At 43.2% G+C, this 13,736-nt stretch overlaps 1 protein-coding gene across 1 annotated transcript in view; it reads right to left on the bottom strand.

The window, feature by feature from the left end:
• LOC139534553 (phospholipid-transporting ATPase ABCA1-like) overlaps positions 1-13,736 on the bottom strand; it is a 292,873-nt gene that overhangs the window by 177,820 nt on the left and 101,317 nt on the right. The window contains exons 18-21 of the mRNA XM_071333760.1: positions 9,400-9,571; positions 6,936-7,067; positions 2,217-2,356; positions 460-597 (exon numbers count right to left, since the gene is read on the bottom strand). Of these exons, the coding sequence (XP_071189861.1) occupies positions 460-597; positions 2,217-2,356; positions 6,936-7,067; positions 9,400-9,571 (582 nt within the window). The remainder of the gene's footprint in view (positions 1-459; positions 598-2,216; positions 2,357-6,935; positions 7,068-9,399; positions 9,572-13,736) is intronic.

The raw sequence follows: 13,736 nt of genomic DNA on the forward strand, positions 1-13,736 counted from the left end.
GCATGCTTGTGTAGGGGGGACCAGTGTGGTCTCAGATGAGTGGACATGTTTCTAGTGTTTCAGAGGCTACTGATGCCACAATAATCATACTGACACACAACAATACTACTACTATATATACATCTGGGTCTAAGGAGATGCACCGTGTAAGATCATGTTTGACATGCTTTTACTTTTGTTTAGGATTTGTACAGGATGCAATTTAGGAAATGTTACATTTTTTCAACTGTAAGCATCACAGGGCCCTCCTACAGCCAAATTATCGACCTTGATTATTATTATTTTTAACTTGTTGTATTTAACTCTGGGTATTCCTGTAACCTGAGAAATGTATTCAGAGAAAAGACCCATAATAAATACTTCAAGTCAACACGCCAAACAACATCATACATAGTCTATAGTCTGGAGCTCAACAGTGGTTTGGTATTGGATTTGTAATTCGACCGACAGATCCCGTACCTTTTTTGTACTTCAACAGAAGTTCCCATATCCCTCTCCGGGCGTACGGGTCCACCCCTGCTGTGGGTTCATCCAGGATGACGATGTTGGATCCTCCCACGAATGCGATGGCCACCGATAGTTTCCTTTGCATTCCCCCTGAGGATACAGTTTACGTTTGGTCACTTTCGACCCCTTTCAAAGGACACACTTTCTACCCCCTTCAAAGGACACACTTTTTACCCCCTTCAAAGGGCACACTTCCTGCCCCCTTCAAGGGACACACTTCCTGCCCCCTTCAAAGGAAACACATCCCAATTCCAAATTGACCCCTGACCCCTACACCCTAGCACTTGTGTGGAACTTAGAAAATTGGATAGGTATTGGGAAATAAGTACCAATAGGATAGGACTTCATGTGCCCTTCAGAGAACATACAGGCCCAATTCCTAATCAACCTCTGCAGGTTTTCTTTTCTTTCCTTTAAATGAGAGTCTGAAAACCAGGTGTGTAGACTTCCTAGCTAATCAATGACCTTATTGATCAATACAGGGAAGGAATGAGAACCCACAGAATGAAATTAAAACTAGAATTTACCAAAGAATAGGGCTGATCGATTTTGACATTTCAAAAGCATATATCGCTGTTCATTCTGATCAATTTCTTCCTTTACTGTGTTTGAGTGTTCAGGATAACACTTACAGTTTATCAGCTTTTTCTTTTTTTTTTCTTTTTCTAAAGGTTAAGTTTTTGGTTGAAATCAAAACCACCAGGGCTCTTTCTCAATAAGGATGGAAAAATACTGTGTCATAGAATGGCAAGGTAGCGGCAGGGTAGCCTAGTGGTTAGAGCGTTGAGATAATAACCCGAAAGGTTGCAAGTTCGAATCCCCGAGCTGACAAGGTACAAATCTGTCGTTCTGCCCTTGACCAAGACAGTTAACCCACTGTTCCTAGGCCATCATTGAAAATAAGAATTTGTTCTTAACTGACTTGCCTAATTAAAAAAAAAAGGGTATGTAGCTAATGGTCCGTTTGACATTTTGTCGCAGATAGAACAACAAGTACATGAAACAGATACGTGTAACATTTCTACTTTTGATAGCTATAGTGTTATTGCCAGTGTGAATATCACACATTCCACGTATTGCTCATACCATTATTGAGCCCTTATAGCAAGCAGGTACACAAATGTTGAAGAAACCTGATTGTGCATCAATATAAAAACTTTACCGTAGACATCATAGACATCTCAGCAGTAGATATGAGACATGGTGCAATGCAAAAGGTCTGTAGATGGTTATGAGGAATCCATATGTTTTGATGTAAGACTGGTCATGTATGTGTGCATGTGTCAGACAGAGTGTGTGAGCATGTTTTATTGTCTTTTGTCCAGCGTTAAATTGATATATGACAGAAAGCTACATAAGACGATCACGCACAGGAGACTCTGGGAGCTGTTGTGAATGTGTCATGTGTTGTGGAAGTATCATACTAGACGTACCTTGAAAGTTCTATTTCAGGGATTTTTTTCACATGCAAACCATGACTGGTGCCAATTTATCAAGGATATTTCTTGCTCCCCAGACAATGGATTATACACCTAACACACATTCATAGGTGCATTTCCACAGGCACGTACGCACATACACGCGGTTTGACAAGTGGTGGCTGGGGTAGAGAGCTACTACAACATTTGTGCATGACTGTAATCCCTCGATACATATAGATCCCAAGGACATGAATATTTGCCCGGGCACACACACACACACACACACACCTGACAGGTTCTTGGCAAGTTCCTTGCGTTTGTGCGGCAGCCCTACATCCTTGATCATTTGGTCCATCTCCGTTTTCACTTCATCACGGCTTCGACCCTTTAATCTGGCGTAGAAGTAGATGTGCTCCTCTACTGTAAGGCTAAGAATCAGAAATACATTTAAGAAACAATTATTAGACGTATCAACAACAGAATGAATACCAAAATGCAAGTGTGTGAAATTAGGCACAAAATCGACACGAAATACACATTTTTGTTCCAATGTACAAAAAGTGGATCCAATATTTTCTGCATTTCCAGACTCAAGTGACAATAATAATTGAAAAAAGTTTGATTCTATATGTTGTTTCAGTGTACTTCAAGTTACATGGGATAGTCTCTCCTGAACTAGGCTTCAAATGAACTTGGACTCCTCTAACAAGATCTTAATTACCCAATTTTATATGGTCCTTCATGATTCAAAGATGACTTATTAGCTCCTACTAAGCACCTTCATCATCAACTCTCAATCTGTCACGTTAATACAATCCACACAACTCTGACACCACAGTTTCCACTCCAGCGAGCCGACTCCATTCGTAACATGAAGTCACAAACTTCTGTGGAATCATCTTGACTGCAACGCCGGCGGGCATATCTGCGTACGTTTTAGCATCTACCTCCCGTGCGCATTAATATTGAGAGCCTCAGTTTAAATATAGACACTTCAGTTCTGTTGGGATAAATATTAATGGCCATAATTCGCTAGTACTCAGTCATAATCATGATGTAAGAGACGTGAGGCATCGGAGGTCACAGGTGATCACTCAGCAGAGGGGAAAATGGAAGAGAACCCGGTTATGAGAGGGCATATCTAACAATGGCAGCCAGTGAGTCTGGATCATGGTTAATAATGACACTATTAGAGGGAAGAAAGTGGATGGAAAGAATGAAGCTTAGTTTAATTTTTGAAAATGGAGACGATGGAAGAGGAGAATATTGCAATGATTTGAGATGCAAGTTACTGTAGATATTGAATTTGGAATATGTCCAACATTAACTGTGGGCTCTCCCACAGTGCAAAATGTGACACATTTAATGAAAATGTTAACATGTTTATCCTGTTGAGAAGAGGTCCTGTAAGCAGATTACAACCAGATGGTCTCTAAAGCCTTGTTCACACTGCAGGACTTAATGCTCAAATCAGTTTTGTTTTTCAAATCCATTTTGGACCATTCTGTCCAAACAGCAAGTTACAAGTGACCAAATCAGATATGTACTATATATTCAGACAGCAGTCATTTGCTGACATGGCTCAGCTAGTTGTTGTAGTAATGATGGGCGTGTGTGCAGTGATGTAGACTGATTGGTGATGGGAATCTTGCTTCCTATCACTCAGAAGTTATGTAGCAGTTAAGGTGACAACAATGCCTGACATGAACGTTTCCCAATTTCATTGAATGTTCAAAATTAACTTTCAAAACAAGTCATTTATGTCTAGCCACAGCAGTCAATTAGCTAGATAGGTAGCTGTTGAGCTTTCTAGCACATTCACTAGTTTATTAGTAAACAATTAACAAACTAGGGGGGGTTGTCTAACTTTTTTGTTGCTATGGGGAGGGTTGTGTTTTTTTTATTGGGAACAGAGGAGGGTAGAGAATTTTTTCCATGTTTCCATTCACCTTTTTGAAGGTTTTACTATATCATTTCAAAATGTCCTCACCTGCTTGCATGGGTCTCCCCTATGTCAAGGTCTGTTGGTACTTCCCTTATGCACTGTGCTTTCCCACACGATAACTATACCACAGGTCAATATAGTCTACCAGTCTAAGGGTCTATCCAACAATCATAGTGACAAAGGTGGTAGGTGGGTCTTTTGTCCAGATCTGCAAGATCTAACTAGCATCATACCACACATAAAATCATTCAAAGTTACACCAATTTTCTATATAATCAGAGAGGCCATTGCACAAGAAAGAACGGTGAAGACATGCAGCTTCAATATTGTTCTTGTTTTAGGAACAAGACAATTATCCTACCGAGACTAGCCTACAACACCACAATGCAAGGAATAATTGCATTATTGTTTTCCAGCGAGTACAACATTCTACTCTATGCTATAAACTGCAGTGAAAATGTAATTTGAATAACGGTGCAAAAGCCCTGTGATTTTAATATTTAATTCCATTTGGATCTGTTGTGGGTCTACTCTCGACAGTTTATATAGCCCACTGCACTGAGGCTAGGTAACACTGTCACCACCGATAAATCCACGATAATCGAGAATTTCAATAAGCATTTCTCTACGGCTGGCCATGCTTTCCTCCTGGCTACCCCAACCCCAGCCAACAGCTCCGCACCCCCCGCAGCTACTTGCCCAAGCCTCCCCAGCTTCTCCTTCACCCAAATCCTAGATAGCAGATGTTCTGAAAGAGCTGCAAAACCTGGAACCGTACAAATCAGCTAGGCTAGACAATTTGGACACTCTCTTTCTAAAATTATCCGCCGCCATTGTTGCAACCCCTATTATCAGTCTGTTCAACCTCTCTTTCGTATCGTCTGAGATCCCTAAAGATTGGAAAGCCCCTCTTCAAAGGGGGTGATACTCTAGACTAAAACTGTTATAGACCTATATCCATCCTGTCCTGCCTTTCTAAAGTCTTTGAAAGCCAAGTTAATAAACAGATCACTGACCATTTCGAATCCCACCATACCTTCTCCGCTGTGCAATCCGGTTTTCTAACTGCTCACGGGTGCACCTCGGCCACGCTCAAGGTACTAAACGATATCATAACCGCCATCGATAAAAGACAGTACTGTGCAGCAGTCTTCATCGACCTGGCCAAGGCTTTCGACTCTGTCAGTCACCGTATTCTTATCGGCAGACTCAACAGCCTTGGTTCCTCAAATGACTGCCTCGCCTGGTTCACCAACTACTTCTCAGACAGAGTTTAGTGTGTCAAATCAGAGAGCCTGTTGTCCGGACCTCTGGCAGTCTCTATGGGGGTACCACAGGGTTCAATTCTCGGGCCAACTCTTTTCTCTGTATATATCAACGATGTCGCTCTTGCTGCGGGTGATTCCCTGATCCACCTCTACGCAGACGACACCATTCTGTATACATCTGGCCATTCTTTGGAGACTGTGTTAACTAACCTCCAAACGAGCTTCAATGCCATACAACACTCCTTCTGTGGCCTCCAACTGCTCTTAAACGCTAGTAAAACCAAATGCATGCTTTTCATCCGTTCGCCTCTCGCACCCGCCCGCCCGACTAGCATCACTACTCTGGACGGTTCTGACTTAGAATATGTGGACAACTACAAATACCTAGGTGTCTGGCTAGACTGTAAACTCTCCTTCCAGACTCATATTAAACATCTCCAATCCAAAATTAAATCTAGAATTGGCTTCCTATTTCGCAACAAAGCCTCCTTCACTCACGCCGCCAAACATACCCTCGTAAAACTGACTATCCTACCGATCCTCAACTTCAGCGATGTCATTTACAAAATAGCTTCCAATACTCTACTCAGCAAACTGGATGCAGTCTATCACAGTGCAATCCGTTTTGTCACCAAAGCCCCTTATACCACCCACCACTGCGACCTGTATGCTCTTGTCTGCTGGCCCTCGCTACATATTCGTTGCCAGACCCACTGGCTCCAGGTCATCTATAAGTCTATGCTAGGCAAAGCTCCGCCTTATCTCAGCTCACTGGTCACGATGACAACACCCACCCTTAGCACGCGCTCCAGCAGGTATATCTCACTGGTCATCCCCAACACCTACTTTGGCAGCCTTTCCTTCCAGTTCTCTGCTGCCAATGACTGGAATGAATTGCAAAAATCACTGAAGTTGGAAACTTATAACCGATCGCTGCAGCTGGACAAAGCCCATCTGTAAATAACCCACCCAATCTATCTACCTCATCCCCATATTGTTTTTATTTACTTTTCTGCTCTTTTGCACACCGGTATTTCTACTTGTACATCACCATTTGCTCATCTATCACTCCAGTGTTAATTTGCTAAATTGTAATTACTTCGCTACTATTGCCTATTTATTGCCTTTCCTCCTCACGCCATTTGCACACACTGTATATAGACTTTCTTTTTTTTTCTCTATTGTGTTATTGACTGTACGCTTGTTTATTCCATGTGTAACTCTGAGTTGTTGTTTGTGTCGCAATGCTTTGCTTTATCTTGGCCAGGTCGTAGTTGTAAATGAGAACTTGTTCTCAACTAGCTAACCTGGTTAAATAAAGGTGAAATTAAAAAATAAAATGTTCTAGAAAGGCACAGTAGCAGGCCAGCGAACCCTCAACCTTCTGGTCAGTAGCTCCGCATGGCATCGACTGTGCCAAAGACGATATCCACGTTTATAAACAGAGGCTGGCTGCAGTTATTGTTATTTGTGGTTGTAAACATTATTTTGAGTTAAGTATATGAGTATGAGGGGGGTGGTGTGATTTTTATTCTTTAAAACATTTTTTACAGTAGGGGAGGGTCACGTGAAAATACTTTTTACGATGGGGAGGGGGATGCATTTTTTTTATGACACCTTGAGTTGGACCTGACCCCACCCCCCAGTACATTTAGAACTATCCCTTATACGACCAGTATACAACCTGACCGTGACATAGTGATGTCATTGCAACCAGTTTTGCCCCCTGGGATATTGAGAGGTGATGGAAGAGGCGATTGAACAACATCGATTCACCTGTTGAATTAAACTTACTCATTGAACAAGACGTTGTGCTGAGGGCACATTCCCAGATGCTTCCTAATGGTGTCCATGTCCGTGCGGATATCGTAACCATTTATGAGAGCGGTCCCCGATGTTGGAGCGAACAGTCCCGTCAAGATCGACCTATAGGATAAGCGGAGAACAAGAAAATGTGCTGGGAAAGTGTGACGTCCATTTTCACTTCCGTATCCCTGGAAACCGAATTGAAAACCTTCATAAAACACATTGCATTGGGTAGAAGTAAATTAATCTATAAATATGAAAATAATTTTATGTATCTTAAATAACCACATTTTCATGATTTGGATTATAAAATACTGGAATAAGTGGTGGCAGGAACAGACGTCAATTTCCCAGTATATAACAACCAATCAACAACCTGTATCATGTTTGGCTAATCAATCAATAACATTCACATTGACTATACAATTGTGAAGCTAGACATGCTACATCATTGCAGCGGCAATGAAGTAGCATCTTTAAAAAGTGAATTAAATCTAAATCAGCTTGTGAAAACATTATAACCCGTCAATTCCCACTCACTTTCCACTAGCAGTTAGTCTTCTTTCAAACTCATCATGAAGTAATAGTAAGATGTGTAAACTCTACATCATTATTTATAGAAGAAATTGGAGTGAAATTAACTATACTGAACAAAAATAAACACAATATGCAACAATTTCAAAGATTTTACTGAGTTATAGTTCATATAAGGAAATCAGTCAATTGAAATTAATTAATTAGGCCATAATCTATGGATTTCACATGACTGGGCAAGGGTGCAGCCATGGGTGGGCCTGGGAGGGCATAGGCCCACCACTTGGCAGCCAGGTCCAGCCAATCAGAATTAGTTTTTCCCCAAAAAAGGGCTATATTACAGACATGAATACTCCTCAGCAACGCCCCCCCTCCTGCTCAAATGATCCCACAGGTGAAGAAGTAGGAAGTGGAGGTCCTGGGCTGGCGTGGTTACATTTGATCTGCGGTTGTGAGGCCAGTTGGACATACTGCCAAATTCTCTAAAATTATGTTGGAGGCAGCTTATGGTAGAGATATTAACATAGAATTATCTGGTAACAGCTCTGGTGGACATTCCTGCAGTCAGAATGCCAATTGCACGCTCCCTCAAAACTTGAGACATCTGTGGTATTGTGTTGTGTGACAAAACTGAACATTTTAAGGTTTACTTTTATTGTCCTCAGCACAAGGTGCACCTGTGTAATGATCATGCTGTTTAATCAGCTTCTTGATATGCCAAATCTGTCAGGTGGATGGATTATATTGGAAAAGGAGAAATGCTCATTAATAGGGATGTAAACAAATTTGTGCACAAAGTTTGAGAGAAATAAGATTTTTGTGCGTGTAGAACATTTCTGGGATTTTTTACTTCAGCTCATGAAACATCGGACCAAAATTGACAGGTTGCGTAAAATTATTTGTTCAGTATAGAGTGCAAATGTGCAAATGAACAATGCATTGAGAAATATTTAATTTCATTTATTTTTCAAGTGCAATAAAGTTTTATGGGGACTTTGATATCATATTGCCACACTTAAAGTCACAAAGAGCTTTGTGGACACAACATTCAACTGGTATTAGATGGTGATTAAGCACTTGCTCGTCCTTCCCTTTACTTGTCATGCTTTGCTCCCTCGCTTCAGTTCTGGTTTTCATTCCGCTTGCTCAGCTGAGACCTGTTGTCTTCTTCAGTTCCCTCTCTCTCTCTCGCTCTCTCTCTCCCTCTACCCACACATTCTCTATCTATATCTCTCTCTGTCTCTTTTTCTCGCTCTCACTGTCCCCACCCACTCTCTCTTCATCCTCTTCATCTCACACCTGTTTTCTCTCTTTCCCTCTCCCTCACTCACTCTCTGGCCTTGTTGACGGTCTTCATTTTGTGCCGTCTTAACCTTACCTAACCTCTTGCACTCGTTTTTCGACCAGCAATTAAATGACTCCCCCTTACACCCCGGCACTGCTGCTAACTTACTTTATTGTACTCTCAGAAGGCTTGCCTCAACCTGAGCTGTGGCCATAGTGCTAACACCATGAGCTGAGAGCGATGCCAAAGATCTTTGATGAAAGGATTACACTTGGAATGCAACAGAGCTAAGAGTTGAATATTGCCATTGGCTCTGTTGTAGACAGGCAGATTGCAGCATGAACCAACACACACAATCAACTTTGTGTAAGCAGTGTTACGGCCCTGAAAAGCACTATGTGGTAACCATGGAGAGCTGATAGTTTGTATGACCTCTTCTCACCTCTCCACTGTTATAGCTGATGTGTGCTGAGCTTTCTGGGGCAAACTGGCTCCTGGGCCATGGCATCAACCAGGTTACACATTGGCAGTGGATGAGGTGAGTTGCCCCCATATAATGTCAAGTGCTAAATCTTTGAGCACCTGGGAAAGTACTACATCAATTCAATCCATTTGTATTATTATGTTACTTACATAGTGGTTGTTTTTCCTGCGCCATTGTGACCAAGGAAAGAGGTGATGTGATTCTCGTAGAAGTCCACACTAAGTCCATCCACAGCAAGCTTTTTTCCCGTTTTATAGATCTTCACAAGGTTCCTGATTGAGACCCCTGCCTTCATATTGGGTGGTGGCTTTTCCAAATAATCTTTAAAATAAAACACACACAAAAAAAGATGATCCTGCTTTAGACAAATGAATGTAACAATGTCACGTGTCTTTAAATGCATGTATAGATGGTAAATAATACATTGCATACATGAAATTATATGTTTATATATATACAGTATATACACACAGTATATAAATATACTGAACAAAAATATAAACGCAAAATGCAACTATTCCAACGATTTTACTGAGCTACAGCTCATATAAGTAAATCAGTCAATTGAAATAAATTCATTAGGACCTATATGGATTTCACATGACTGGACAGGACCGCAGCAGCCATGGGTGGGCGTGGGAAGACATAGGCCCACTCACTTAGGAGCCAGGCCCACCCATTGGGAATCCAGGCCCAGCCAATCAGAATTAGTTTTTCCCCCATAAAAAGGGCTTTATTACAGACAGAAATACTCCTCAGTTTCAACTGCTGTCCAAGTGGCTGGTCTCAGACAATCCTGCAGGGGAAGAAGCCAGATGTGGAGGTCCTGGGCTGGCGTGGTTACACGTGGTCTGAGGTTGTGAGGCCGGTTGGACATACTGCCAAATACTCTAAAACAACGGTGGAGACGGCTTATGGTAGAGAAATTAACATTCAATACTTTGGCAACAGCTCTGTTGGACATTCCTGCAGTCAGCATGACAATTGCATGCTCCCTTAAAATTTGAGACAACTGTAGCTTTGTGTTGTGTGACAAAACTGCACATTTTAGAGTGGCCTTTAATTGTCCCAAGCACAATGTGCACCTGTGTAATGATCATAATGTTCAATCAGCTTCTTGATATGCCACACCTGTCAGGTGTATGGATTATCTTGGCAAAGGATATATGTTCACTAACAGGGATGTAAGCAAAATTGTGCATGACATTTGAGAGAGATAAGCTTTTTGTGCATATGGACAAATTTGGGGATCTTTTATTTCAGCTCATGAAACATGGGACGTAAACATAATTTCCAAAATCATGGTAATTAATATGGAGTTGTTCCCCCTTTGCTGCTATAACAGCCTTCACTCTTTTGGGAAGCTTTTCCACTAGATGTTGGAACATTGCTGCGGGGACCTTCTTCCATTCAGCCTCAAGAGCATTAGTGAGGTTCGGGCACTGATGTTGGGCGTTTAGGCCTGGCTCGCAGTTGGCATTCCAATTCATTCCAAAGGTGTTCGATAGGGTTGAGGTCAGGGCTCTCTGCAGACCAGTCAAGTTGTTCCACACCAATCTCGACAAACTATTTATGTGTGAACCTCGCTTTGTGCACGGGGGCATTGTCATGCTGAAACAAGAAAGGGCCTTACCCTTTCTTGTTTGACTGATCCAAGATGGCGTAGCAGTGTAGACGTGTTTGTTTAGTCTTCTCATGTACGTTTGTATTTTTTTCGTATTTCTTGTATATATTTCAAAAAAAAAATCTATCTCTTTTCGATTTTTAATTCGATTATACCTTCCGGTAACCTACCTCACCCAATGTGATACGGAATCGCTATTATTTTTTAACTTTGGAACACATTCAAGAACCCCCAGTAGCTAACCAGCTAATCAGCTACAAGCTATTTAGCCATTTTTAGCCGCTGCTAGCAGCTTTTACCTTCTGCACAGACACCAGCCCTGTTATTAGCCTGGATATTACTCACCAATTTACCAGCATCGGACTTTGTCTCTCATTGTCTCTCGACAACAACGCCGGATTCCTGCCGTAATCCCTGAGCCACTACTTCTGATCCTCACAGCTAGCTTGCAGCTAGCACCACTGCCACGAAGCTAGCACCAGTTAGCAAACACAATTCTACAATCACAACCTCTCTTTCGCCATCGCCATCCGGCTTGGATTCTCTGTCGACACGACCATGTCTGGTCTGCAGACAAATACCCCATCCGCTGTGCCCTCAACTGGCCTCCGTCTGAGCAGACCCCCTCCGTCTGAGCAGACCACCCCCCGGGCTACTAACTTTAATCGCCGCGTGCTAGCTTAGTGGCGGCCTCCCTGCTCCATCTACGGCTGCCCCCTGGACACTATGATCACTTGGCTACATAGCTGATGCCTGCCGGACTGTCCATTAATTCACGGTACTCCATTCTGTTTATTTGTGTTTTATCTGTCGGCTCTGTGTTTTAACTCAGGCTCTGTGTGTAGTTAATCCGACCCTCTCTGCCTAGTCGTCGCCATTTTTACCTGCTGTTGCTGTGTTAGCTGACTAGCTGCTGTTATCTCACCTGTTGTTTTAGCTAGCTCTCCCAATCAAGACCTGCAATCACTTTATGCCTTACTGTATGTCTCTCTCAAATATCAATATGCCTTGTATACTGTTGTTCAGGCTAGTTATCATTGTTTTGGTTTGCAATGGACCCCGTAGTTCCACTCTCCGTACCTCTGATACCTCCTTTGTCCCACCTCGCACACATGCGGTGACCTCACCCATTGTGACCAGCATGTCCAGAGATACAACCTCTCTTATCATCACCCAGTGCCTGGGCTTGCCTCCGCTGTACCCGTGCCCCACCATACCCCTGTCTGCACATTATGCCCAGAATCTATTCTACCACGGCCATAAATCTGCTCCTTTTATTCCTTGTCCCCAACGCTCTAGGCGACCAGTTTTGATAGCCTTTAGCCGCACCCTCATCCTACTACTCCTCTGTTCCTTGGGTGATGTGGAGGTAAACCCAGGCCCTGCATGTCCCCAGGCACCCTCATTTGTTGACTTCTGTGATCGAAAAAGCCTTGGCCTCATGCATGTCAACATCAGAAGCCTCCTCCCTAAGTTTGTCTTACTCACCACTTTAGCACAGTCTGCCAACCCTGATGTCCTTGCCGTGTCTGAATCCTGGCTTAGGAAGGCCACCAAAAATTCTGAGATTTCCATACCCAACTATAACACTTTCCGTCAAGATAGAACTGCCAAAGGGGGAGGAGTTGCAATCTACTGCAGAGATAGCCTGCAAAGTTCTGTCATACTTTCCAGGTCTATGCCCAAACAGTTCGAACTTCTAATTTAAAAAATTAATCTCTCCAGAAATAAGTCTCTCACTGTTGCCGCCTGCTACCGACCCCCCTCAGCTCCCAGCTGTGCCCTGGACACCATCTGTGAATTGATCGCTCCCCATCTAGCTTCAGAGTTTGTTCTGTTAGGTGACCTAAACTGGGATATGCTTAACACCCCGGCAGTCCTACAATCTAAGCTAGATGCCCTCAATCTCACACAAATCATCAAGGAACCCACCAGGTACAACCCTAAATCCGTAAACATGGGCACCCTAATAGACATTATCCTGACCAACTTGCCCTCCAAATACACCTCTGCTGTCTTCAATCAAGATCTCAGCGATCACTGCCTCATTGCCTGTATCCGCTACGGGTCCGCGGTCAAACGACCACCCCTCATCACTGTCAAACGCTCCCTAAAACACTTCTGCGAGCAGGCCTTTCTAATCGACCTGGCCCGGGTACCCTGGAAGGATATTGACCTCATCCCGTCAGTTGAGGATGCCTGGTCATTCTTTAAAAGTTACTTCCTCACCATATTAGACAAGCATGCTCCGTTCAAAAAATGCAGAACTAAGAACAGATATAGCCCTTGGTTCACTCCAGACCTGACTGCCCTCGACCAGCACAAAAACATCCTGTGGCGAACTGCAAAAGCATCGAAGAGCCCCCGCGATATGCAACTGTTCAGGGAAGTCAGGAACCAATACACGCAGTCAGTCAGGAAAGCAAAGGCCAGCTTTTTCAAGCAGAAATTTGCATCCTGTAGCTCTAACTCCAAAAAGTTCTGGGATACTGTAAAGTCCATGGAGAACTCCTCCCAGCTGCCCACTGCACTGAGGCTAGGTAACACGGTCACCACCGATAAATCCGTGATAATCGAAAACTTCAACAAGCATTTCTCAATGGCTGGCCATGCCTTCCTCCTGGCGACTCCAACCTTGGCCAACAGCCCCGCCCCCCCCGCTGCTACTCGCTCAAGCCTCCCCAGCTTCTCCTTTACCCAAATCCAGATAGCAGATGTTCTGAAAGAGCTGGAAAACCTGTACTCATACAAATCAGCTGGGCTTGACAATCTGGACCCCCTATTTCTGAAACTGTCCGCCGCCATTGTCGCACCCCCTATTACCAGCCTGTTCAACCTCTCCTTCGTATCATCTGAGATCCC

This window comes from Salvelinus alpinus, chromosome 11, assembly GCF_045679555.1.
Source record: "Salvelinus alpinus chromosome 11, SLU_Salpinus.1, whole genome shotgun sequence".
Taxonomy (NCBI): Eukaryota; Metazoa; Chordata; class Actinopteri; order Salmoniformes; family Salmonidae; genus Salvelinus; species Salvelinus alpinus.